Here is a 27,769-nt window from a genome sequence, read left to right as displayed (position 1 = left end):
GAGATACTAGGAGAGAGAGATTAGCAGAGAGAGAGAGAGAGAAATACTAGGAGAAAGAGAGAGAGACCAGCAAAGAGAAAGAAAGAGAGATACTAAGAGAGAGAGATACTAGCAGAGAAAGAGATACTAAGGGAGAGAGAGAGAAATACTAAGCAAAGAGAGATAGAGAGATACTAGCAAAGAGAGAAAGACACTGAGGGGGAGAGAGAAATACTAAGCAAACAGAGAGAAAGATACTAGGAGAGAGACACACAGAGAGAGAGAGATACTAGGAGAGAGAAAGAGAGAGAGAGAATAGCAGAGAGAGAGAGAGAGAGAGAGAGAGAGAGAGAGAGAGAGAGAGAGAGAGAGAGAGAGAGACAAAGAGAGAGAGAGAATAGCAGAGAGAGAGAGAATAGCAGAGAGAGAGAGAGAAGGAGAGAGAGAGAGAGAGAGAGAGAGAGAGAGAGAGAGAGCGAGAGAGAGAGAGAGAGAGAGAGAGAGAGAGAGAGAGAGAGAGAGAGAGAGAGAGAGATACTAGGAGAGAGAAAGAGAGAGAGAGAATAGCAGAGAGAGAGAGAATAGCAGAGAGAGAGAGAGAGAGAGAGTACGGTAGCGCGGGGGGGGGAGAGAGATTACCCCGGGAAAACGAGCCTATCTTTGCTTGCGTGAAAAAGCAAACGAAGACGGGAACAACAAACACCCCCCCCCCCCAAGTCCACCCCTCTCCCAGATCCACCGTCGCAGACCGGCAGCAGTGTCGATTTCTTTTCCCGCAGGGCAGCGAAGACAGACCTCTGCGCGTTCGTGTGTGCTCGCGAGCGATCCAGGCGGCCAGAAAAAAAAAAAAAAAAAAACGGTGGGTGCCTGTCTTAGGAGGATTACGGCACCGTTGCGGAGGGCTTGATAATTCGCGCGCAGGATGGGGTGGGGGGAGGTGTTGCGCTTTCTGGTGCCTGCGATGAATGAACGGGGCTAACCTCGCTGGTATAAAAAGACGGCGTCGCAGGTCCTTGTTGCCAGCCGAAGAGAAGGCGGAGGCAGCGTTTCTTTCTGCCTTACTTCCCAGGTTTACCGCGGAGTTTGCACCTCGCCGTAAGTACAGTTTTCCCACTTTAAAAGGGAAGGGAAGGTGGGGGAAAAAAAAAACTGGCATTATTTATTAGCATCCTTGGACCAGTCTTAGCTCTTCCCCCTCCCCCCCCCGGCCCCTGTTTTCCAAGGTTCAAATTCTATTTATTTATTTCTCTTATCATCTCTATCCCTACGTTATCGGATTGCAACCGGAAGACTCTCTCGGGAGGGTTTCAGCAATTGTTCCTAAAGTTCTTCGGGGGTTTTGTGTTGAACGCAAAAGGCAGCGTGGCAGCTCAGCCTTGTTTCAACAGGTTCCCAGCGGGCGAGTCTCGGGGCTCTTGAGCATACGCAGAGAGCCGAAAGGGGAGTCTGGAAACCGCTGCCCGCCCTTCCTTGCTCAACCTTACTTTGATTTTCTTTTCTTTTTCTTAAGTAACAGTCACTGGTGCCCAAGAAAAAACAGCCTTCTTTGAGAAGAGAGAGAGAGAGAGAGAGAGAGAGAGAGAAATGATGAGGCCAATCTTTTTCTTCTTCTTTTAAAAAAAAAGGCTAGTCTCGAATCCACAACACAAGCAGCCTTCTCAAGGAGAGTTTTGTTTGTTTGTTTTTATTTGAGAGGGATCCAGGCCAGTTAGGTGAAGGGTTGAGTAGGGTGTGTGTGTGTGTGTGTGTGTGAAGGAAAGGGTATAATTCAAGATAGGATTGAAAAGGAAAGTGTTTAGGGAATAACCTGGTTTAGGGAAAACTGAGGTTTGGAGGCTGGGCAGTCTTTTTTTTTTTTTTTTTTACTTTTGAACTGCAGTTTTTGATTTGGTCTGGGTAAAATTCACCCCTGAGGACAGACTTCTGCTGTGTCATTTGACCATTGCAGAAAAGGCAACAGGCGTTGCTGTGCGCAGGTAGAAAAATTTGCTGTCAACAGTTCTTCTCAACAGGTAGAGATCCCTGTTCCAGGTAAAGTTGGGGCCAAATTCTTGCTGTTGGTTGTCTCTCTCTCTCTCTTTTTTAAAATCGCTTCTGGGTCCAACTTTGGAGAGATGCTCAGTGGGTTTCCCCAGAAATGCAGGGAAACCTCTGGTTTCTTCCAAGCTCCAGCTGGTTTTACCTGGATGCAGGAAGGACCTCCTTCATCCTTGCAAAATCTTAACTAGCCAGAGGGAGGGCAAATACCTCCATCCTGATCCACAGCTGAGTTGAAGCGGCTTCCAGTTTAAAGGGGGAGGGCGCTTCCTTACTAACCTAGAACGATCAGTTATCAACGACTATCAATTATTAAATTATGTTCAGGGTGGTTTTTCCAAGCCATCCTTAGAGAAGCTGAATTTGAACCTGGATCCTCCGGCATAGAAACTTTCCTAGTCCTAGAATTATGCGTTTGGCTATGTTCAAGAGAAGTGTGAAGGCCTCCGTAGCATTCCTCGTAGCCTAAAATGTTCATCATCATCATCATCACCATCATCATTATTATTATTATCGATCATCGCACAGTCAGCCAGATGTTCAGACTGGATTTGGCATTTTGTCTACCTATCGAGTCCTTACGCAGGACCTGGGATAGGCAGATGTGGATGTCTGATGGTATTACAGATATCGTCGCAGGATGGAAGCAGTTCCTAGTAAGGCCGCCTTTTGCAATTGATTAATGGCGAATTTGTCAATGCCGATGATGGTGTTCAAGTGGTGCTCCAGTTGTTTTGGGATTGCACCCAAGGAGCCTATGACTATTGGTACTACCCTTGCTTGCTTTTGCCACAGTCTTTCTATTTCTATTTGTAGGTCTTTGTATTTTCTTATCTTCTCCAGTTCTTTCTCGTCTATTCTGCTGTCTCCAGGCACTGCCACGTCCACTATCCAGACTTTTTTGTCTTTCTTATCGACAATTGTTAAGTCTGGGGTGTTATGTTGCAGGTGCTTGTCTGTTTGAATTCTGAAGTCCCAGAGCAGTTTAATTTTATCATCATCATCATCATCATCATCATCATCATCATCATTATTATTATTATTATTATTATTATTATTATTATTATTATTATATATTTTCTCCTCTGCCCAGGTAGACTGGACTGAGTTAGATCCAACCAAGCCCAAATTAGGGAGACATTAGAAATGTCAGTGAAGGTCTTTTGCTACCGCCAATAGCTTTCTTCTCCAAAGTGAGGGGTGGTCCCCACCGTTACCCTTGACTAGAGACAGTGACATCCACAGACTTAATAATAGCAGAGTTGGAAGGGACCTTGGAGGTCTTCTAGTCCAACCCCCTGCTCAGGCAGGAAACCCTATACCATTTCAGACAAATGGCTGTCCAGTCTCTTCTTAAAAACCTCCAGTGTTGGAGCATTCACCGCTTCTGGAGGCAGGTTGTTCCACTGGTTAATTGTTCTCACTGTCAGGAAGTTTCTCCCTAGTTCTAGATTGCTTCTCTCCTTAATTAGTTTCCATCCGTTGCTTCTTGTCCTGCCTTCAGGCGCTTTGGAGAATAGCTTGACTCCCTCTTCTTTGGGGCAGCCCCTGAGATATTGGAAGGCTGCTATCCTGTCCCCCCTCGTCTTTCTCTTCATTAAACCAGACAGACCCAATTCCAGCAACCGTTCCTTACATATTTTAGCCTCCAGTCCCCTAATCATCTTTGTTGCTCTTCTCTGTACTCTTTCTTGAGTCTCAACATCTTTTTTATAGTTTGGCCACCAAATATTCCAAGTATGGCCTTACCAAGGCATGATGAAGTAGCAAGTCAGACCTTCTACATGCCGGGGAGACTTCATGTCCTTTAATTCTGCCCTTTCTCATAATACAGGAAGATAGATGAAGTTCTTTCTTGTCAACCCAATCCATTATCTGCCCGGCTCTGAATGATCTCAGAACATTCCCAGCTTTACTACCAGACACCCTGTAATTAGGACTCTATTTTAGATAAATACATCTGATGGACATTTTGATAAACAAATAAATAAATGGCACCGAAGGCTGACTCTCTGAGTCATACAGTTTTCCAGTTCAGTTTTCCTCCAGCCTCAAAAAGGCTGCCTGAAGCTTCCCTTCTTCGCTCTGACTGATATTATTGCTGCCTTCCCTGTCACTCAAGACGTACCTGAAAGCAAGAATGAGCTCACTGTTTGCACTGTAAGACAAGCACAGATTCAGGGTTTTGGTTAGGTTTGATTTCAGCAAGGGCAGAGCCGAACAAAGTTCGGTTCAGCCAGAAGAAAAACAGAAGACCTTAGAGATCTTCTAGTCCAGTGGTTCTTAACCTTTTTGAACAAATCGCCCCCTTGAGCCAATGAGGAAGTTGTCATCGCCCCCCTCCCCCAACATAACCTCTCAATCACAACATGGGAAATAATTCTTCAATTTATGCAAACACTTGTTTTCTTTTCTTTAAAATTGTTCATCAGGACATATCGATGCAAATAATTTATTTCCAGTCTTTTCCCCATATCTCCCATATTCTGGCTAATGGCGCGCCACTGTACGGGTAGAGGCTGCTGCACAACACGCATGAAGATAAGCAATGCGTATTTACATATGTACGGCGTTCTGTACTGAAGCTAGCTGGAGGAACATTTGAAAACACAATTCAATCCACTAATAGCGAGCGATCTGATGTTTTTGTACGACAGATATACAGCCATTCACTGTACGAAAAAGCCTCAAAAGTGTCCCCAAAACTTCTCGCTCCATCGCCCCCATATCGCCCCCTTTTCATTCCATCGCCCCCCTGAAAACTGAAATCGCCCCCTGGGGAGCAATATCACCAGGTTAAGAACCACTGTTCTAGTCCAACCAGCTTCCCAGGCAGGAGAGCCTCCATGGGTAGTCTTCGACTTAACAACAGTTCATTTAGCAACTGTTTGGAGTTTACACCGGGCCTGAAAAAAGTGACTTACGACCGTTTTTCGCACTTACGACCGTTGCAGCATCCCCATGATCAAAATTCAGAGGCTTGGCAACCGACTTGTGTTTATGATGGTCGCAGTGTCCCGGGGACACGTGATCCCCTTTTGCGACCTTTTGACAAGCAAAGTCGATGGGGAAGCCGGATTCACTTAACAACCGTGTTGCTGACTTAGCAAACTGCAGTGACTCGCTTAACAAGCGTGGCAAGAAAAGCCACAAGACGGTGCGAAGCTCACTTAACAAATGTCTCGCTTAATGACAGAAATGGGGGGGGGGCTGAATTGGGATCGTAGGTCAAGGACTACCTGTCCCATTCCAAACAAATGTTTGTGCAATCTTTTCTTGAAAACCTCCAGTGTTGGAGCACCCACAACAACTTCTGGAGGACAAGTCGTTCCGCAAATGAATTGTCCTCACTGTCGGGAAATTTCTCCTTGGTTCTAGATTGCTTCTCTCCTTGATTAGTCTTCTTTCGTCCTTTGGGTGGAGCTGGAGATTCTTCTCCTGCTTCCTGATTTTTTTAAAAATTATATTATTATTTTATGCAGGAAGAAAGGAACTCTGTAAAGTGTCTCTGAGCTATTTCGTTCTCGGCTTCGTTTGGGGACAGCACCCCGCTACAAAAGGCTGCATTAGGCAGAGTGAAAAACATGTAGAACCGATCTTTCGGTCTCCTAAAAGCCTTGGGGTATTTAACAGTGCATATAATTCTTCTTCCTGTTGCTTCTGATGCTTTGCAGCCCGACAGATCTAATTTTATTAGGATTCTAATGATGCATCGTGGTTTAATTAGAGGGTCTGAGAGGTTCAGACAGGCTATGAGGTGGACGTAAAGAGGGTGGGTCTCTCTGCAAACCATTTGGCACCAGAACATTTGGGAACATACTTTTGAAATACAGGTAGTCCTTGACTTACAACCATTCATTTAGCCACCATTCAAAGTTAACCGCAACATTGAAAAAAAATAACTTTCAACCGGTCCTCGCATTTATGACTCTCGTAGCATCCCCACGCTCACGTAGTCAGAATTTGGGGGCTTAGCAACCAGCGTGTATTTCTGATGGGAGCAGCATCCCGGGGTCACGTCATCGCCGTTTGCAACTTTCCCAGCCAGCTTCCCACAAGCAAAATCCATGGGGGAGGCTGGATTTGCTTAACAACCAGGTGATTCGCTTAACAATCATGGCAGAAGTAATAAATTTGGACGTGATTCATTGAACAACTGCCTTGGATCGCCATTGTGGTCATAAGATGGGGACTATGATAACATTCACCCTTGGAAAAAAAATGCCATTAAAAAAAACAGTAGATATTAAAAGAAAAAGAGAGGAAGTATTAAATGTTGAAATAAGAGAAATTTTAGTTAGTACATTTAAGATATTTGGAAATGACCAGAAAATAAGAATATTATATTGTATTATTAATTAGTTGATGTAAGATGGTGAGAATTCAAATAGATAAGACGTGTATCCTGAACATTAGATCTTGTGATGAATTGTGATAAAGGGAATTGGGGTTATTTAAAACTTGGAATTTATAAACATTAAACATTAAATTTAAATATTAATGGGAAACTAAAAATTGGGGAAAATTAACCAGGACATTGATTGTCTAAAAAGATTGAATGTTAAAACAACTAGGATATGTATAAACTAAAAATTATTGATAAATGTAAGAAAGTTTTTTATTTAATCGATATAATAAGAATTGTATTAATTTAAATATGAGACAGTAAATACCAAGGAGAAAAGAGAGGAAATATTTAATGTAAAAGGTTGAGATCTGTACTAAAGATACTTGTATGTTATTGAATTATTGACTAACTCAACCGCCACGTTGCTTTTCAAATATTTAAATGTAAAACTAGAACATCAATAAAATTTTCATATAAAAAAACCCACACAACAGGATTATTTTTAAGATAGGTTTAAACCAAGACTAGGCAACCTTGGCTCTTTTATGACTGGTGGACTTCAACTCCCAGAATTCCTGAGCCAGCATGAGGGAAACTTTGGTTCTTTTATGACTCGTGGACTTCAACTCCCAGAATTCCTGAGCCAGCCACGCTGAGGGGAAAGGGAGAGGTTTCCAAGCTGAGCCATGCTGGCTCAGGAATTCTGGGAGTTGAAGTCCACGCATCATAAAATAGCCAAGGTTGCCTACCCCTGGTCTAAACATACAAAATGGTAGTAATTAATTTCACACAAAATGTGTGTGAAGGGGGGCCATCATTTAAGGATGGTTCAAAGTTAACAATGGCACTGAAAAAAGTGATTTATGACAATTTTTCTCACTTAACGACTGTCGCAGCATCCCCACGGTCGCGTGATCAAAATTCGGACATGTGGCAACTGACTCCTATTTATGACGGTCACAGTGTCCCCGGGAGTCACGTGATCCCCCTTTGGGACCTTCTGACAAGTAAAGTCAATGGAGAAGCCAGATTTATTTAACAACCATGTCACTAACTTAACAACTGCAGTGATTCCCTTAACAGCTGTGGCAAGAAAGGTTGTAAAATGGGGCAAGACTCACTTAACAACAGTCTCGCTTAGCCACAGAAATTTTGGGCTGCCTTGTGGTTGAAAGTCGAGGACGACCTGTATTTTTTTTTCCTGATTCGACAAACCACATGGTCCAGAAATATAAACTGACATACGCAACTTTAGTGTCCTAATGCAGGAGGGCGAGAAGCCCAGCCACAAATATTTACATGCACATGTGTGTGTATGCATCCCATTCACTCATGTTCTCTCTGCTAGGTTGTACTAAAACTCTTTCGATAGGATTCTGGGAATTATTTGAACACACTCTGTGCACCCGGCAACTTTCAATAGGTGTCACAATCCCAAAGGAGAGTTGTATGCACTAGCAGTGTGTAAACAACCTGATCAAGTTAGCCTCTCCTGGAGCAATTAACACCCCACCTATCTGCCACAAACGGTTGATTAATCAGTCAATCATATAGCAGCTATTTCTGAGTTTGCCCAGCTGTTTGCAAGGGTAGGAAATTTATTAACTGTTTATGAACCATCAAAAAGAAAATTTAAACAGTATGGAAGTATTGTTAATCCCCATTCTTTTGTGGCTATTTTCTACCTCCTTGGCAGACCACTGAGAGGGTGGTTAAAAAAACAATTAGGATTTCCTAGAGAAACCCTATTTTCATAAGCAGGCTTGGTGGGGAATTCTGGGAGTTGAAGTCCATACAGTTTTAAGTTGCCAAAATGCAGAAACAGTGATCTAGGTAGACATTGGTTCTTAACCTTTTTGAACAAATCGCCCCCTTGAGCCAATGAGGAAGTTGTCATCGCCCCCCTCCCTCAACATAACCTCTCAATCACAGCATAGGAAATAATTCTTCAATTTTTGCAAACACTTTTTTTGTTTTCTTTAAAATTATCACCAGGACATATCGATGCAAATAATTTATTTCCAGTCTTTTCCCCATATCTCCCATATTCTGGCCAATGGAGTGTCACTGTATGGGTAGAGGCTGCTGCGCAAGGCGCATGAAGATAAGCGATGCGTATTCACATATGTACGGCGTTCTGTGCTGAAGAAGAAGAACATTTGAAAACACAATTCAATCCACTAATAGCGAGCGATCTGATGTTTTTGTACGACAGATATACAGCCATTCACTGTGCGAAAAAGTCTCAAAAGTGTCCCCAAAACTTCTCACTCCATCGCCCCCCATATCACTCCCTTTTCGTTCCTTCGCCCCCACATCGCCTCTTTTCGTTCCATCGCCCCCCTGAAAACTGAAATCGCCCCCTGGGGGGCAATATCGCCCAGGTTAAGAACCACTGATCTAGGATTTTGTCTGTGCCTTGGGATGGAGATGGGGCGAATAGAATAGAATAGAATAGAATAGAATAGAATAGAATAGAATAGAATAAAGAATTGAGGCCTTTGAACTATGGTGCTGGAGAAGACTCTCCTGCAGTGGTGGCGAACCTATGGCATGCGTGCCAGAGGCGGCACTCAGAGCCCTCTCTATGGGCACTTCTTTGAACTGCTGGTGGGGGGCTGCGGAACCCCAGTGTGTGCCGGTCAAGGGGCCGGCAGGCTATGGCTAGTGACTGACACTGTCGGCCCCATGCGCTCGCTGGCCTCTGTGTGCGGGGGTCGATAGTGTCAGGCAGCAGCTGCCCCGGCCCCTGTCTTGCCTTGCCTGAGATAATGGCACCCCCACCCTGCCTCACCCCACCCTGCAGGACGAGCCTCCTACCCACCATCTCACCTGCCAGAGACCCGCTGGATCTCCCCCAACCCTGCCCAGCCCCCACAGGCGTCCCTCCCCACGAGCAACATCGAGGTGACCATGCCCACCTTGGCCACACCCACCCAGTCTTCCATGACCACCACAGCCACGCCCATCCAGTAGGCCACACCCACCTGGCACCTGGCGATACATAAGTGGGTTTTGGGTTGCAGTTTGGGTACTCGGTCTCTAAAAGGTTCGCCATTACTGCTCTACCGGTTCTGCCGAACTGTGCGAACTGGCTGAATCCCACCACTGTTTGAGAGGCTACCACAAAGAAGAGGGGAGGTCAACCTATTCTCCAAAGCACCCGAAGGCAGGACAAGAAGCAACAGATGGAAACTAATCAAGGAGAGAAGCAACCTAGAACTAAGGAGAAACTTCCTGACAGTGAGAATAATTAACCAGTGGAACCACCTGCCTCCAGAAGCAGTGAATGCTCCAACGCTGCAAGTTTTTAAGAAGAGACTGGACAGCCATTTGCCTGAAATGGGGTATAGGGTTTCCTGCCTGAGCAGGGGGTTGGACTAGATGACCTCCAAGGCCCCTTCCACTCTCTTATTCTGTTACGGTTACATTGATTTTTCTCCAGGAATGAGCCAGACACCTGCTTGGTCTGTCTTTTGCAAAGACTTGAGAAACTGCTGGACTAGATGACCTCTTAGGTCCCTTCCACCACCATCATCATCATCATCACCATCATTATTATTTAACAACAACAATAACTAATAATAATAATTGTGGCTTTAAGTCGAGGACCACCTGTAGCCTACCCTCTCACCTTATCTCATTCCTTCTCTACAAGGGCTGGTTTTGTTGCTATCATTTTTGGTTCCTTGTTTTGCCTTCCTCATTAGCAATGTATACGCCAGCCTCAAGAAACTACTGCAAAAAAAAAAAAAAAAACCAGTCTGGGTATAAACATCTGTGCCTCCTTACATCAAGATTCATTTCATGCAGGGTTTGGCTGCTGCTGCTGGTGGTTTTGTGCGGTGGGTCAGACATTGCGAAAAAACACCCACCCACCCCAGATGCGGTCACCTGAATGATCATTACATTGTAGGTTTCCTCTTGGGTGTCAACTTTTACTAAGGTGCGCCGGTTCTGCTCTGCAAAATGAATATTGATAGAGGCTCTGCTCACTTCTGCGGTTTTGCTGGGGTTTTATTCCTGCATGTCAACAGGACTCTGTGCAAAATTCCAGCCTAGGTTGTTGTTGTTGTTGTTTTTTTTTTAAAAAAGAAGCTCAGCATCCACTTGGGTGGGCTTTGCATAGAAGGAAACTGATGACCCCATTGGAGCCCAAAATTTCTGGTATTAAGTGAGACCTTTCTGAAGTGAGCTTTGCCCCCTTTTACGACCTTTCATACCTCAGTTGTTCACCCCTGCAGTTGTTAAGTTAGCAATACGGTTGTTAAGTGAATCCAGCTTCCCCTCACTAACTTGGCTTGTCAGAAGGTCACAAAAGGGGATCACGTGACCCCTCCCCCCCGGGACATGGCAACCGTCATAAATAGGAGTCAGTTGCCAGGCGTTTGAATTTTGATGGCATGATCATGGGGTTGCCACAAATGTCATAACTGTGAAAAAGGGGTATCCGTCACCTTTTGCAATGTTGTCGTAACTTTGAGCAGTTATTAAACGAACTCTTTATATATACTTTATATATACACTCAAGGTAAATCTCCTCCCCCTGTCTCTTCCCTCCCTGATACAGCTGAAAAAGTGAGAAAGAGTCTGTGGCCTAGAGGTTAATACAGCTACCTAACATGCACACAGCCCAGGTTCGAATCTCAGAAGGGTAAGTCTGGCTGAAGAGAAAGAAACTCAAAATAGCTATTCCAGTTCTCCCTTTATTCTTAGTTAGCAATCTAAAAAAAAATGTGTGTGTGTGTGTGTGTGTGTGTATATATATATATATATATGTTGGAAAATTTGCATAAAAATACGACTCCTGGGCATGTCTATGGTACGAATAAAATATGAACACCAGAAGAATATAAATATAAAGGGTGTGGAGCAGGGATTGAGAAAAGCGTGTGTGGGGGGGAGCGTCTGTGAGCCCAGAGAGGCCTGTAATACTGATAGAGGAGAAACGGATGCCCCCAGGGTGGAAAATGAAAACAAAAAGGGGATGAGGGTCAGTACTATGGAAGAAAATAAGGATAAAGGGGTGGTAGAGGAGATGAATGTTAGTAATGAGATAGTGGAAGGAATGATCCGGAAGAACCATAGAAGGAAGCGCAAGGAGAGTAATAAAGAAACAGCTGGAACACTAATTAACCGGCAGGGACCGGTGACGCGGTCCATGAGCCGGGTGCAGATGCCGGCACACACACACACACACACACACACACACACACACACACACACATGGTACGAATAAAATACGAACACCAGGAGAATATAAATATAAAAATATACTTTACTAAAAGCTGCCAAGCTTTCGTTTGGAAACTCCAAACATCATCAGGGCTAAGGAGCCAGTAAACAATGATGACTTAAATGGGTTCGTATTTTATTCGTACCATAGACATGCCCAGGAGTCGTATTTTTATGCAAATTTTCCAGCATATATATACATACACACACACATACATACATTTCAATAAAAAGAGGTGATCACCAGGAGATAAAACAGGTGGGTGGCTGCGTGGATGTAAGCAAGAGCCAAAAGAAGGAATTATCTAATGCTGTAAGTGAAGTAAGAGTCAGTCGGCTGGGACCCGTTACGAGGTCCATGCACAGAATACAGGCGCGGCTAGGTTTATAAGCAGATCTCCTCACTGGCTGGTCTATACCCTGACGATGATGGCAGATTCCTAGCCATCGAAAGCTTGGTCCTATTTATTAAAAAACGTGTTGTTTTATCTCCTGGTGATCGCCTCTTTTTATTGAAATGTATGTACCCAGGAATCGTTATTCTTCGATTTTTAATATCATTTTTAATACATACATACATACATACATACATACATTTTTTGGATTGCTAACAAAGAATAAGGGAGGATGGAATAGCTATTTCGAGCTTCTTAGCTCTCTTCAGCCAAACATACCCTTCTGAGATTCGAACCTGGGCTGCTTACATGTTAGGCAGCTGTGTTAACCTCTAGGCCACAGGTTCTATTTTGACACCTTGCTGTGTTAAACTCTAGGCCACAAATTATATTGGTTTTTTAGATTTACATTTAAATATTTGAAAAGCAACGTGGCGGCTGAGTTGGTCAATAATTCAATAACATACAAATATCTTTAGTACTATTACATTAAATATTTCCTCTCTTTTCCCCTTGATATTTATTGTCTCTAGTACAATTCTTCTTATATCAATTAAATAAAAATAACTTTCTTACATTTATCAATAATTTTTTAGTTTATACATATCCTAGTTGTTTTAGCATTCAATCTTTTTAGACAATCAATGTCCTGGTTCAAAAGGAACTCTTGTATGTTGATAACTACCTGCAATGTCAGTTAAGTAAGGACCTGCGTCTGTTTTTATACAAGTTTGGTTAAGTCTTAATGCCGATTAGGGGATTTTTGCGGGCTTATTGTGTCCAACTTTGGCCGCTTTAAGACCTGTGGACTTCAACTCCCAGAATTCCCCAGCCGATTGGCTGGGGAATTCTGGGAGTTGAAATCCATAGGTCCTAAAGTTGTTGAGATTAGACACCTTTGAATTAGATTATGAACTTCAAGATCAAGATGGTGACCCTAACTCAGGGGTAGGCAACCTTGGCTCTTTTATGACCCGTGGACTTCAACTCCCAGAATTCCTGAGCCAGCGTGGCTCAGCTTGGAAACCTTTCCCTTTCCCTCAGCATGGCTGGCTCAGGAATTCTGGGAGTTGAAGTCCACAGGTCATAAAAAAGCCAAGGCTGCCTACCCCTGCCCTAACTACATGAGGAAACTTCACCCCTTTATATATGGCTGCCATGCATCTACAAAAGGGGCGGGGCTTTGCTCATGTGGCTGCAGCCACCATCTTGTCTTTTTGACCCCTCCCCTTTTGAGACTATAGTTCAATAGGTTGCAGGGCCTCAGAAAATGGGTTTAATCAGCAATGTCATTTGAGCAGATACCACTGTATTCTGCTAGAGAAGAAAATTGCATGGTGGAAGACCCTCCATTTCCATTATCCCCCAACTCCAGCTGCAAACTGAAAAGTTAAACAGATTTTGGAGAACACGTGGGAATACCCAGCATCCGTGCAAAAATCTGCATTGAGAATTTAAGCAGGGCCCTTCCGGATTGGGATGGCACTAAACAGCATTTTACCAGCAGTTTCTCAAATCTTTGCAAAAGACAAATCAAGTCTGGCTCATTCCTGGAGAAAAATCAATGTAACAGTAACAGAATAAGAGAGTTGGAAGGGACCTTGGAGGTCATCTAGTCCAACCCCCTGCTCAGGCAGAAGACCCTATACCATTTCAGACAAATGGCTGTCCAGTCTCTTCTTAAAAACTTCCAGTGTTGGAACATTCATCGCTTCTGAAGGCAGGTTGTTCCACTGGTTAATTGTTCTCACTGTCAGGAAGTTTCTCCTTAGTTCTAGGTCAGTGGTTCTCAACCTGTGGGTCGGGACCCCATTTGGGGTCGAATGACCATTTCACGGGGGTCACCAAACCATGCTGTCCGCCATTTTTTCCCTTTTTCCTAGCTGTCCTACTCCCTCTTATTGGTGGCCACACCCACTTGGGGGTCACCACAACATGGGGAACTGTATTATGGGGTCACGGCATTAGAAAGGTTGAGAATCACTGTTCTAGGTTGTTTCTCTCCTTGATTAGTTTCCATCTGTTGCCTCTTGTCCTGCCTTCAGGCGCTTTGGAGAATAGCTTGACTCCCTCTTCTTTGGGGCAGCCCCTCAGATATTGGAAGACTGCTATCATGTCCCTCCTCGTCCTTCTCTTCATTAAACTAGACATACCCATTTCCAGCAACCGTTCTTCGTATGTTTTAGCCTTCAGTCCCCTAATCATCTTTGTTCCTCTTCTCTGCCCTCTTTCTAGAGCAGACATGTCAAACACAAGGCCAGGGGGCCGGATGCGGCCCACAAAGTGGTTTCATGTGGCCCACGAAGCCATCCTGGAAACAGTGAGGGAACGGCTGTCACATATTCTGCCTTGGAGAATAGAATAGAATAGAATAGAATAGACCCCAGAGGTCTTTTAGTCCAGCCCCCTGCTCAAGCAGGAGAACCTATACCGTCCCAGACAGGTGAATGTCCAGTCTCTTATTGAAAATCTTTGTGGAAGCCCCTCAGATACTGGAAGACTGCCATCTTGTCACCCCTAGTCCTCTTTTTCACTAGACTAGACATATTCAATTCCTACAACTGTTCTTCATATGTTTTAAGATTTCAGTCCCCTGATCATCTTTGTTGCTTTTCTCTGTACTCTTTCTAGACTCTCAACACCTTTTTTTATAGTTTGGCGATCAAATATTCCATTATGGCCTTACCAAGGCATTATAAAGTAGCAAGTCAGACGTTCTACATGCCAGGGAGACCTCTTGTCCTTTAATTCTGTCCGTTCTCATAATACAGGAAGATAGATGAAGCCATTTCTTGTCAACCCAACCCATTATTTGCCCGGCTCTGAATGATCTCAGAATGTTCCCAGCTTTACCAGCAGACACCTTGTAATTTAGGACTCTATTTTAGATAAATACATTATCTATCTATTAGAAAGATTCTCCTTAATTCCAGGTTGCTTCTGTCCTTGATTAGCTTCCATTCATTTTTTTTTCTTGTCCTGTCCTCTGGTGCTTTGGAAAATGTTGACCCCCCTCCTCTTTTTGGCAACCACTCAAATATTGGAATACTGCTATCATGTGTTCCCCCCCACCCTTTTTTCCTCTAGACTAGCCAAACCCAAATCCTGCAACCGTTTTTCATATGTTTTAGTCTCCAGGCCTTTAATCATCTTAGTTGTTCTTCTTTGCACTTTTTCCCAAAGTCTCAACCTCTTTTTTGTCATGTGGTGACCAAAACTGTATTCCAGGTGTGGCCTTACTGAGGTCTTAACAAGGCCGTTGTGTGGATGCCCCCAACAATCTTTTGTGCCATCTTCCATCTGCTGCCCTGTAAATCTCCTTTTGAATGCAACCACACCCACAACCCTCTCCCTTGGGATTCCATTCTCTCTCCCCCCTACGCAAACCAAATATCAAAATATCCCATTATTTTCTCTTCTGATCTGGTGTTGCTGGATTGGCACAGCTGCTTTAGGTCAGTTTGGCTGTACGTTTGACAAATAGCTTCTGTGGGCAGCATCGATTTTCCGCCCCCACTGGAGGCTGTGAAAGATAAGGAAGGTGGGAACGAGAGAAGCAAAAGTGTGGAAGGAATCTGTTCGCTTCCCCAAAGAAGCAAAAGCTCGTTAGAAACGACTTAGTCATAAGTAAAGGAGAAGTTTTGGCAAAGAGAGCGGGCTTTCTCTGGATCCAGCAGAGTATGGAGCATCTAACCCAGTGGTTCTCAACCTTTCTAATGACGCGACCCCATAATACAATTCCCCATGTTGTGGTGACCCCCAACCACTTATAAATCATCGGGTGCCAGGGGCGTGGCCAAAGAAAAGGGGAAAAAATGGCGGACAGCCTTGTTTGGCGACCCCCGTGAAATGGTCGTTCGACCCCAAATGGGGTCCCGACCCACAGGTTGAGAACCACTGATCTAACCAGTGTTTCTCAACCTTGACAATTTAAAGGCATGTGGACTTCAACTCCCAGAATTCCACAGCTAGTCCACATGCCTTAAAATTGTCAAGGTTGAGAAACACTGAGATTCTAAGCTCAGGGACTGTGATTTACAGAATAACAGAGTTGGAAGGGACCTTGGAGGTCTTCTAGTCCATCCCCCTCCTCAAGCAAGCCATTCCAGACAAATGGCTGTCCAGCCTCTTCTTAAAAACCTCCAGTGTTGGAGCACTGACAACTTCTGGAGGCTGATTAATTGTTCTAACTGTCAAGAAATTTCCTAATTCAAGATTGATCTCTCTTTAATAAGCGTCCACTTCTTACTTCTTCTTGCAAATAGGTTGTTCCCTCTTCTCTGTGGCAGCCCCTCAAGCATTGGAAGACTATTATCATATCACCCTTAGACTAGTCACTAGACATACCCGGTTTCTGCAAACGTTCATCCTATGGTTTAGCCTCCAGCCCGCTAATCATCTTTCTTGCCCTTCTCTGCAGTCTTTTTTGGGGTCTTAGCATCTTTTTTTTTGTATTGTGTTAACCAGAGACCCTAGAAAGAGTGCAGAGAAGAGCAACAAAGATGATTAGGGGGCTGGAGGCTAAAACATATGAAAAACGGTTGCAGGAACTGGGTATGCCTAGTTTAATGAAAAGCAGGACTGGGGTGACATGATAACGGTCTTCCAATATTTGAGGGGCTGCCACAAAGAAGAGGGAGTCAAGCTATTCTCCAAAGCACCCGAAGGCAGGACAAGAAGCAACGGATGGAAACTAATCAAGGAGAGAAGCAACCTAGAACTAAGGAGAAACTTCCTGACAGTTAGAACAATTAACCAGTGGAACAACCTGCCTCCAGAAGCTAAGAATGCTCCAACACTGGAAGTTTCTAAGAAGAGACTGGATAGCCATTTGTCTGAAATGGTATAAGATCTCCTACTTGATGAGAGGGTTGGATTAGAAGACCTCAAAAGTCCCTTCCAACTCTGTTATTTTGTTCTGTTAAAATAATGTTTAAAAAGGCATTAGTTTTGAAGGATAAGCATAAGAAATCTGAATATTCTTTGACTTCTATGATCTGGTCTTTTCCAGCTCTTGTTTTGTTTGGGTTTCAAATCTCCACATACATTAAAAAAAAAAAAAAATTAGGAAGACATAATTAAGGGCTATAAGGTGATCTAGAACTATGTTCCTAAAATAAAATATGGTATTTGCCATCACATGACAAGTTTGGCTTCACTAAGCCTGGGACTCAGCCAAGAGGATAATTTTACATAACTGAAGTAAAACATATCCTCCTGGATGCAAGGAATGGATCAAAGATAGAATAGGATAGGATAGGATAGGATAAGAATAAGAATAAGAATAAGAATTTAGAATAGAATAGAATAGAATAGAATAGAATAGAATAGAATAGAATAGAATAGAATAGAATAGAGCTGGAAGGGACCTTGGAGGTCTTCTAGTCCAGCCCCCTGCTCAAGCAGGAGAACCTACACTGTGTCAGACAGGTGAATGTCCAGTCTCTTCCTAAAAATCTCCAGTGATGGAGTGTCCACGATTTCTGGAGGCAAGCCATTCTACTGGTTAATTGTCCTCACTGTCAGGAAGTTTCTCCTTAATTCCAGGTTGCTTCTCTCTTTGATCAGTTTCCAACCATTGTTTCTCATCCTGCCCTCTGGTGCTTTGGTGAATAACGTGAGCCTCTCTTCTCTGTGGCAGCCCCTCAGATACTGGAATATTGCTATCATGTCTCCCCTATTTCTTCTTTTCTTTAAACTGGCCAAACCCAAGTCCTGTAGCCGTTCCTCATATGTTTTAGCCTCTAGGCCTTTGATCATCTTAGTTGCTCTTCTCTGAATTTTTCCCAAAGTCTCAACCTCTTTTTTGTTATATGGTGACCAAAATTGGCTGCAGTATTCCAGGTGTGGTCTTACTAGGGCTTTATAAGGCGGTACTAGTACTTCATGTAATCTTGATTCCATGCCTCTGTTTATACAATCCAGGATTGTATTAGCTTTTTTGTTTGCTGCTGCACACTGCTGGCTCAGATACGGGTTTCTATATATATAGATTTAATGACAAGCTTGACTTAATTTTCCATTGCTATGTATAGTCGTTATATGGATCTCTTTCCTCTTTTAATTATCTTTCTTATTTCATTCTTGTCGTATCACCCTAATATATCTAGGCTTTCCTTCTTAACAGTTCAGCATAATCATTCTCTTTATCTTTACCTTTTCCCTGTTGCATTTTGCTAAACAACAACAACAACAAAAAGAAGAAGACGACGGTGTTTACATAAAAGACCAATTACTAGCCCATATGATGGCTTCATGAGATGATTCATACAACAGGCTAAGGTAGCGTTTGTCAACTTCAACAACTTAAAGATGGGTAGATTTCAATACCCAGAATTCTCCAGCCAGCATGGTTGGCTGAGGAATTCTGGGAATTGAAGTCCAGATGTCTTAAAGGTGTCAAAGTTGAGAAACTTTAGATTACAGCAAGCAGGAAAAATTTGAAAAGCAGGAAGGATTCTTGTTAAACATTTCTCCTATTGATCATTTTCCTCCCTCCCTCCCTCCCTCCCTTCCATTTCCTTCTTTCCTCTCTCCCTCCTTCTTCCTCCCTTCCTCCCACCCTTCCTCCCATTTCCTTCCTTCCTTCCTCTCTCCCTCCTTCCTTCTTTCTTTCCTTCCTTCCTCCCATTTCCTTCCCTCCCTTTCATTTCTTTCCTATCTTCCTTCCTTCCTTCCTTCCTCCCTACCTGTCATTTTCTTCCTCCCTCTCTCCCTTTCTTCCTCCTTATTCCTTCCTTCTTTCCTCCCTCCCTCCCTCCTTATTTTCTCCAATATTGTTTCTGTAGATTTCTCAACCTCAACAACTTGAAGATGTGTGGACTTCAACTCCCAGAATTCCCCAGCCAGCATTAGAATTCTGGGAATTGAAGTCCACATATCTGAATTTGCCGAGGTTGACAAACATTGGTCTAGATCAGTGGTTCTCAACCTTTTTAAGGCCGTGACCCCCAACCGGTCGTAAGTCGAGGACTACTCAACTGGTCGTAAGTCGAGGACTACTCAACTGGTGCAGCACCGTTTGCAGAATGGGACTTTTGGCGGGCTCAGCAGGGCAGAGACAGCCTGGACAATTCCTATTGGCTTTTGAAAGCCAATAGAATTAGACTCTATTCAAGAGAGTCTATTCTATTGGCTTTCAAAAGCCAATAGAATAAAAGGGAGTAGCACAGCTAAGGAAAAGGGGGAAAAAATGGCGGACTGCATTGTTTGGCGACCCCTGTGAAATGGTCGTTCGACCCCAAATGGGGTCCCGACCCACAGGTTGAGAACCACTGGTCTAGATTATGGGCCATTGGGGCTAGGCCCTTGATTGGGTCACATCTTGGTAGTCTTCTCACCACCAATGTGGGATGTCATTTCCAGGAGCTTCTCCTTATAATGAGAGTCTTCCAAGACTCACTTCTCAGATCCTATGTTTTCTCCCACTTCCCTGAAGTGCCCTGATTCACAATCAAATATGATAATCTCATTGTCATACTGGGGATTCTCACATCTACCAATTTTTGGAGGTACTTAGTTAACCAAGATTACTAATGTAATCTTTTGGGAGTTTTGCTCTGATTCGTGTGTCTTATTGTGGTATGAAGCTTTCACGGCCTCCTTTTTTCAGCTTTTATATTATCACGAGGATCTAAAAAAGATGTTGAGACTCTAGAAAGAGGGCAGAAAAGAGCAAGAAAGATGATTAAGGGACTGGAAGCTAAAATGTATGTAGAAGGGGCTGCTACAAAGAAGAGGGAGTCAAGCAATTCTCCAAAGCACCTGAAGGCAGGACAAGAAGCAATGGATGGAAACTAATAAAGGAGAGAAGCAACCTAGAACTAAGGAGAAACTTCTTGACAGTTAGAACAATTAACCAGTGGAACAACCTGCCTCCAGAAGCTGTGAATGCTCCAACACTGGAAGTTTTTAAGAAGAGACTGGACAGCCATTTGTCTGAAATGGTATAGGGTTTCCTGCCTGAGCAGGGGGTTGGACTAGATGACCTGCAAGGTCCCTTCCAACTTTATTATTATTATTAAGGTTTGCAGGAATGGTTCCAATCCTGCCTTAGGCATGAAAGCCAACTGGGTGACTTTGGGCCAGTCACTAGGAGACTGTGAGTTCTAATTCTGCCTTAGCTCTGAAAGTGATTTTGGGCCAGTCACTTTCAGCCCAACTCACCTCACAGGTCGTTGTGAGGAAAATAGAAGGAGGAAGATGTGTTGAATAGGTTCATTGCCTTGATTTATTTGTAAAAATTAGAAAGGTAAAAACTTAAGGTAATTACGGAATCAATCCATTTTGGGGGGGTTAGCCCAAAACACTGAAACATGATCAAACTGGGTTTGCCAAGGCACTCTAAAAAAATGGTCTCAATCCTAGCCAAGCTGACTAAAGTTGTGCAAACATAAAACTCTGCAGTTGGCCCTGATCTGATTAAGTTCAATCGGTTTAAACTCTCCGTTTACTTCCAAACGTTGGTGAAGCAACATCTGAGTTTCACCTAGTGTACCTGAGTTATGTGTGAAGCTACCCAAAGGCCTGCTTTTTTTTTCAACTGGTGTTTTGCCTCCAGTTGTAATGCAGGCTTGTATTTGGATGCTAATGTGGCTGCGTTCATCGCTTAGAATCAAATGTTCTGTTATGTCATGCACAGGCAGAGTCTCCTGTGTCGTTTAACTTTAGAGCCAATGGGAACTGGCTTTTTTTGGGGGGGGGGAATTTTGGAATTCTCACAGAATCACAGGGCTAGAAGGGACTTTGGGACTTAGGAGATCATCTAGTCCAGGGCTTTTCATCCTTTTCACCCATTGTACCACTTTTAGGATATGGCAACATCCGAGTACCACCAGTTGCCTAGCAAGGTGTCAAAAACTTGGTGACCAAAAAAAAAAAAAAAGGAAAAAAGTGATAAAGTAACAGGTAGTCCTCCACTTACAACAGTTCGCTTAGTGACTGTTCGAAGTTACAATGGCACTGAAAAAAGTGCCCCCCAAGCTACAGCCGAGCAAGACACCTGCCTGCCGGCCCGGCGGCACTCTTCCTCCTGTCCAAGGTTTTCATTGTTGTGAGTATTTCTGTTGAGAATTGGCAGCGGGGTTGGTGTTTGGTTTTTATTCCCCCATCCACTGGGTGGTTGCAGCAGGTTTTGGTCATGTCACATGACCCTCGGACACTGTGACCGTCATAAATATGAATCAGTTGCCAAGCATCTGAATGTAAATCACAAGACTCTGGAGATGCTGCAACATTCCAGCTGATGGGCACTTCTTCTGGGCTCAGCAGAAGCACCAGGATCAGTGCCAAGCTCCAGCTGGAGCCTGGCGCTGATCCTGGCGCTGCCACTGAGCCCTGACAGCCCCGAAGAAGCGCCCATCAGCTGGAAAGCGGCACTGATCCTGGCGCTGCCGCTGAGCCCTGACAGCCCTGCAGCTCCAGTCATCTCTCGCTCGGGCTTGTGCAGTGCTGCCACCGGTTCAGCTCATTCCCCTCCCCTGCTACCACTTTTCTAAGATGGTCGTGTACCGCTTGCCAGGTGCCAATGTACTACAGATGGTACCCGTACCACTGGTTGAAAAGCCCTGTTCTAGTCCAACCCCCTACTCAGGCCGGAAGCACAATACCATTTCAAACAAATGGTTGTCCAGTCTCTTCTTAAAAACTTCCAGTGTTGGAGCAAAATCCATAAGGAAGCTAGATTCACTTAACAACTGTATTACTAACTTAACAATTGCAGTGATTCACTTAATATCTGTGGCAAGAAAGATCATAAAATGGGGCAAACTCAATAAATATCTTACTTATTAGCAATGTAAATTTTGGGCTCAGCTGCAGTTGTGAGTCAAGGACTATTTGTATTGGAAGACTTTTATCATGACTCTGCTAAGTCTTGTCTTCATTATACTGGGCATACCTAGTTTCCTCCACACCCTTTATCATCTTTGTGGCTCTTTGCACAATTTCCAGGGCCTCAGCATCTTTTTTTGTATTGTGTTGACCAGAACAGGGCGCAGTATTCCAAGTATGGCCTCATCAGCGTACTACAGAGTGATCGGTGGTCGTCATTTTTCAGATATTCTCCCACCGAACTACATTCCCTCAGAAGTGCTTTGCAAAAAATAAAATCTACTGGGAAGACTCCCATGGGCACTAAATGGGAAAATGGGAATTCTGGGAACTTACAGGCTTCTAGAGAAATGCTACAGTGAGCAACAGAAGATGCAGGCCCTGACTGTGGCATTATACGTCACCATGATGGCACAATGTTAAGAATGCAGTATTGCAGGCAAACTCTGCCCACAGCCAGGAGTTTGAGTTTGACCAGCTCAAGGTTGACTCAACCTTCCATCCTTCCAAGGTCGGTAAAATGAGGACCCAGGTTGTTGGGGGACAATATGCTGACTCTGTAAACCACTTAGAGAGGCTGTAAAGCACTAGGGGGGTATAAAAGTCTAATTACCATTGCTACGTTGGAGATGACCAGGCTGAGCCCGAAGGAGGAGTCAAATGTGTCATCAGTCATGAGTCCCTGGGCACCTGCAAGAGCTCTAAATCCAGCCCACCTTGAATGCCTTCTTAATTCCCGTGCATTAGTAGGTCAGATTTTTATAGAGAGCTTAAGCGTGCAATAAATCTTTATACTCATTTGAACTGCCTGAATCTCCTGATTTTTCCCAGCACTTGACACGCTGTGAAAAAATAAGTTTTAAAAAAACTGTGGCTTGCTCCTGAAATTTTGTCTTCCCCTTGGAAAGAAATTTCAAAAACCAATGCTCTTTTCCTCTGATGGAATCTATAACGAGAAAAAAAAAGGGGGGGGAGATCATTTCTCTGCTCAGCAGTAGCTAATTTGTAAATTAAAAGACTGTTCTGTACAACTGGCAGGGTAAGAAACTCACTCTGATTTTTTTTTCTTTTATCTTCCCAAGCGTTTGCAGTTGTCGGTCTACTTCTGAACCAGTAGAAGAAAAAAAAAAGACTCAGAATGTGGCTTTTAGAGAAAATCCGAGGCTCAGTGGACAACAGCGGTTCTCGCGGCAACGACTCGGCCGATAAGCAGTCCAAGGGACCATTGTACAGCAACGTCCTGACGCCGGATAAAATCCCGGATTTTTTCATTCCTCCCAAGCTGCCAACGGTACCTCCTGAGGCAGAGGAAGGGAACATCAAACCGAATCTGGGCACTTCGGCCTCTGAGCAGAATTTATCTGCCCGCAAAACTCAGCGCAGCCCTCGTTTGCCCGTGAAGGCCGTTTCGGAGAGCAAAAACCTTCTGAAAGCCGCCAGCCGACACATCATTCAGATTGAGAGCGCGGATGAATGGATGTCTGAAGAAGACTACAGTACCAATGCAGACCCACAGTCCCAGACGGCTATGTCGCTGCCGTATGTCCCCAAAGCACAGACCTCGTATGGCTTCGCGACATTGATGGAGAGTCCTCACACACGCCGCAAGGAGTCTCTTTTCCACAGCGAGCATACCAGCCTGTGCCCATCCCAGTCCTCCTCGCCCAGTTCTCAACGGAGGTCCACCTCAGGAGGGGGCAAGACAAATGGAGAGAGCACCCACCTCAACCCTTCGGACATCAGCATGTCGCTCATGAATCCCTACCGTTACTTCAGTGGAGGGGAGAGCGATACCTGCTCCTCCGCGGAGTCCTCTCCCTTCGGTTCCCCACTGCTGTCCAGGTCGGTATCTCTTCTGAAGATCTTCAGCCAGGAGAGTCAATCCAAGGTCATCAAACTCAAACACTCGGTGGCTCGCAACAGTTCCCTGTCCACCGACGATAGTTCAGCGGACACCAGTCCTAGCTCCCAGCGCCGCATGCGCTGTGCGACCCCTCCAACTGGGGGAGCCACCGGCGGGATGCAACCTCAGCCCCTCACCCCTGCGGACCCCCAAGACAAATTCCACAAGGAACACGTGCTCAGTTTTATCAAAGGAGGCAGCCTCCGCTTGGTGGCCCAATACAATCCGTCCAACGCCCGGCTGAGAGTGCGAGTTGTGGCCGCCGAAGACCTCTACGACAAGCACTGTGACATCAGGAGCATCAACTGTTGTGTGTCTCTCTATTTAAACCCTGGCAAGCTGCAGAAACAACGGAGCACGATCATCAAGAACAGCCGCAACCCCATCTTCAACGAAGATTTCTTTTTCGACGGGTTAGGCATCAGCAACATGAGGAAAATGTCCCTCAAGGTCAAAGTGGTCAACAAAGGCAGCAGTCTCAAACGGGACACTCTGATGGGCGAGAAGGAACTGCCCCTCCCTTCCTTGCTCCCCCTTTTATAAAGTCTCCCCTGTCCCGGTCTTGGTGCCTGCCACTAACCCCAGTGGGCTTCTTTCCTGCTCTGCAAACCGGGAAGGGTTGGAGAGCTGCTCACGCAGATTCCTCCAAGGCCAGTCAGCGTTTCCTTAAAATGGGTGTTGCATGTTTGAGGTCCACGAATGGGGCATCCCGGCATTTTCGCATGAAACCTCAGCAGCTAGCAGCGTGACCCTATTTTCTTAGAAGGTCAGGATATTCTTTGTCCCTTGGGTCAAGAGGTGTCACTTGGTCACTGCGAGCTGATCTTCTTTCGCTGTGACCATGTTGGAGGTAGAGGGGAAGAGGACCTGGGAATTTGAAAGGAACCAGGAAGGTTCCTTCAAATGGCTTCCCTCGGGGTAGGAAGTGGGCGCATGAATAACCCTGTTTTTAAGCCTCTTCCTCACAAATGCATGCCGAGAATCTGAGGATATATCCCTTTAAGATGCATGCTGGCTGCATTTGATTATGTCACGTCGTTCAGCAACTGCCAATCTGCTGGAAGATGACCTCAGCAGCCCACTTGACTTCTGCGGAAGGGACGGAGGGATGTGATCGCCTGTTTCACTCACCCAGGAAACTTCTTCACTTCCCAAATGAGTGCAAATTCTAGTTTTTGATTTGGGAACTAGTGTCAAAGTGTGCTTTCTGAAAGAGAAGTTGGCAGGAGAATGAGTTGGACCCAGAAGACCTTCTGAAGCCCAGCTGATGATCCAGCAATTGTCCCAAAAAAGGCTGTTTTGCAAGATTTGGGGGATGGGACAGGGATCCCAGCCTCCCTGCTCTGTTTGACTTCAGAGGAAATTGCAGAAAAATCAGAGTGAGGCCCGATACGACTTTCAACCCGGGAGCCAAAAAAAAAATGGACCTATGGATGGTCTGGAGAGTAGATCAAAATGAAGGAAGACACACAGAGAGATAACAAAGGAAAGAAGAAGATAGGGAAGATAGGCCGTGATTATTTTTTAATATTTTGATATCCTGGCCTGAGAGACAATCCTCAATAATAATGAATAATGATAATTTTAAACGTGGGCTGGGTGATACTCACGGAATTGCCTTATCCTGCACTGTTCTGCTTTGAGTATGTGGAGACTCAGATCATTCCCAGCCTTAAGAGTTCGGAGTCTTTCAATCTGCACTTCAGATGGCTTGAACCCATCTGAAGATAAAACTCAGATGGATGGGTCTGAGGAAACACAGAGTCCTTATTGGGACATCCAACCTTCCATGCAAACAAGAAAGGGGAAAACAAATCAGTGTTAGCCTCTACAGCAGTATTTTTCAAACTTGACAGCTTTAAGATGGATGGGCTTCAACTCCCAAATTCCCCAGTCAACATGCTTTAAGGTGGCTGGACTTCAACTCCCAGAATCCCCCAGCCAGCCATGAGGGCTGAGGAATTCTGGGAGTTGAAGTCCACAATCTTAAATTTGCCAAGTTTGGAAAAACACCGCTCTGCAGGGTGTTCTTTGGGGACATTCAGGTTGAAACTTGGAAATGCTGAAGATAGAACTCAAGGCCTTCTACAAGTCAAGAAGACAAGTTGTTTTTCCTTTTTAATATTAACTCCATTTTCCTAAGGAGCAAAAAAACAAAACCATCTCTTGTGCCAAGAATCAGTTCTCTTCATTGCAAACACCCACCTCTCCTAAGTGTGTAGGTAGGCGCTGTTCTTGACAAACCTTAGGATCACGATCAAAGAACCATTGAGCAAACAGCTCGGCAATCCTTAGTTTGCAATCCCTAAACCAGGGGTGGGGAACCTTGGCTCTTTTATGACTTGACTTCAACTCCCAGAATTCCGGAGCCAGCCACGCTAAGGGGACAGGGAGAGGTTTCCAAGCTGAGCCATTCTGTCTCAGGAATTCTGGGAGTTGAAGTCCATAAGTCGTAAAAGAGCCAAGGTTCCCCACCCCTGCGCCCAAACGAATACCTACATAAGAATTTAAAGTGAAGATCCATTGGGATCCGTAGACTGAAATACAGCTTGTCCTCAATTAACAACCACTCATTCAGTGACAGTTTGAAGTTAATGATGGCATTGTAAAAGTGGTCCTTGAGGTTCTGGCTATCCCAGCATCCTGCGCTCACAGGATTGTAATTTAGGCATTTGGTAACTGGCTCACGCTTATGACAGGCAGCCTTCTGCAGTCACGTGACCTCTATTGTGATGTTCCCTGCTGGCTTCCCAAGTAAAGTCAATGGGGAAGCCAGCAGGGAAGGTCACACTCTGGTAAGTCACTCACATTCCAGAGGCTTTTTGCACTGTGGGGCCCAGCCAGTGGTGGGATTCAAATCCCTGAACAACTGGTTCTCTGCGTGGATGCAGGCCTGGGTCTCCGAGGCCTAGAACAGACTTCCGGAAGTGGCATCCCCGCATTTCCGGCAGGCTGTTCTTGTCCTGGGATGCCTCTTTCAGGCCTCCAAGGCTAGAACGGACTTCCGGAAGTGACATCCCCACACTTCTGGTAGGCTGTTCTTGTCCTGGGAGGCCTCCTTCAGGCCTCTGAGGCCTAGAACGGACTTCCGGAATTGGCATCCCCGCACTTCCGGTGGGCCGTTCTAGGCCTGGGAGACCTTCTCCAGGACTGCATTCAGCCGGTTCTCCGAACTCAACAAAGTTTAGCTACCGGTTCTGCTGAACCGGTGCGAACTGGCTGAATCCCATCACTGGGCCTAACTCCCCATTGGCTACTTGTGCACCCTGGCACACCTGGAAGCAGCCATCTCTGGCCCTGCCGCGCTTACACACATGCACCCTCATGCACCAGGCAACAACCACCCCTGGTTCTGTACTTGTGTTGTGCCAATCACTTGCGCATCCTTGCGCACCCTTCCCCACTCAGCAACAGCTACCTAGCCGCCTGCAAGCGGAGTTACAAATCACTGGGAACATACGACTCTCTGCAGGCTTCCCCACTGACCTTGCTGGTTGCAAGCCAGCAGGAAGTTACAAGATCCTCACTTAACAATCCACAACCTTTGCTTAGTTTACAGTAACAGGGACTGCTGGAATTGCTGTTGAGAAGCAATGCAGTCACACGATGTTGCACTTTAGGACGGCATTGCTTAGTGATGGAAATTCTGGCCCCATTGCGGTCATAATGTGAGGACCGTATGCACTGGGCCTACATCATGGTGGATACCCACTTTTTAAGGCAGGTTTTTTGAATACTGGGAAATCCCTATATCTCCTTATTAATGAACAGGGTCTTCCAATGTTTAATCCAATTCTCAGATTTGCTCCTTGTGTCAATACAGGTAGTCCTCGACTTAACAACCACAACTGAGCCCAAATAAATGTAGGGAGAGAGCAAAGAAAAAAAGAGGCAGTGATGTCCAATTTTTCTTGGTGCATTACACACAGGTAGGCCTCGACTTACTACCATTTGTTTAGTGACAGCTCAAAGGCGCTGAGAAAAGTGACTTACGACCTTTGCAGCATCCCTGGGGTCATGAGATCAACATTCAGACACTTG

At 44.9% G+C, this 27,769-nt stretch overlaps 1 protein-coding gene across 1 annotated transcript; it reads left to right on the top strand.

Moving 5' to 3' along the window:
* Window positions 1-863: 863 nt before the first annotated feature.
* On the top strand, window positions 864-27,769 carry C2CD4C (C2 calcium dependent domain containing 4C). The gene is made up of 2 exons (XM_039319331.1): window positions 864-1,074; window positions 22,908-27,769. Exon 2 carries the CDS (start codon window positions 22,964-22,966, stop codon window positions 24,269-24,271), a length of 1,308 nt encoding a protein of 435 aa, XP_039175265.1. The 5' UTR covers window positions 864-1,074; window positions 22,908-22,963; the 3' UTR covers window positions 24,272-27,769.

The sequence above is a fragment of the Crotalus tigris genome, unplaced genomic scaffold, assembly GCF_016545835.1.
Source record: "Crotalus tigris isolate CLP2741 ecotype Arizona unplaced genomic scaffold, ASM1654583v1 scf7180000022970.308977840:1548163, whole genome shotgun sequence".
Classification (NCBI taxonomy): Eukaryota; Metazoa; Chordata; class Lepidosauria; order Squamata; family Viperidae; genus Crotalus; species Crotalus tigris.
The sequence above is the reverse complement of the archived record's forward strand: the minus strand, read 5'-3'. Positions and strand labels throughout refer to the sequence as shown.

Excerpts from the sequence above, each read along its gene's own strand:
- C2CD4C (XM_039319331.1), top strand. The coding sequence starts at position 22,964 with ATGTGGCTTTTAGAGAAAATCCGAGGCTCAGTGGACAACAGCGGTTCT.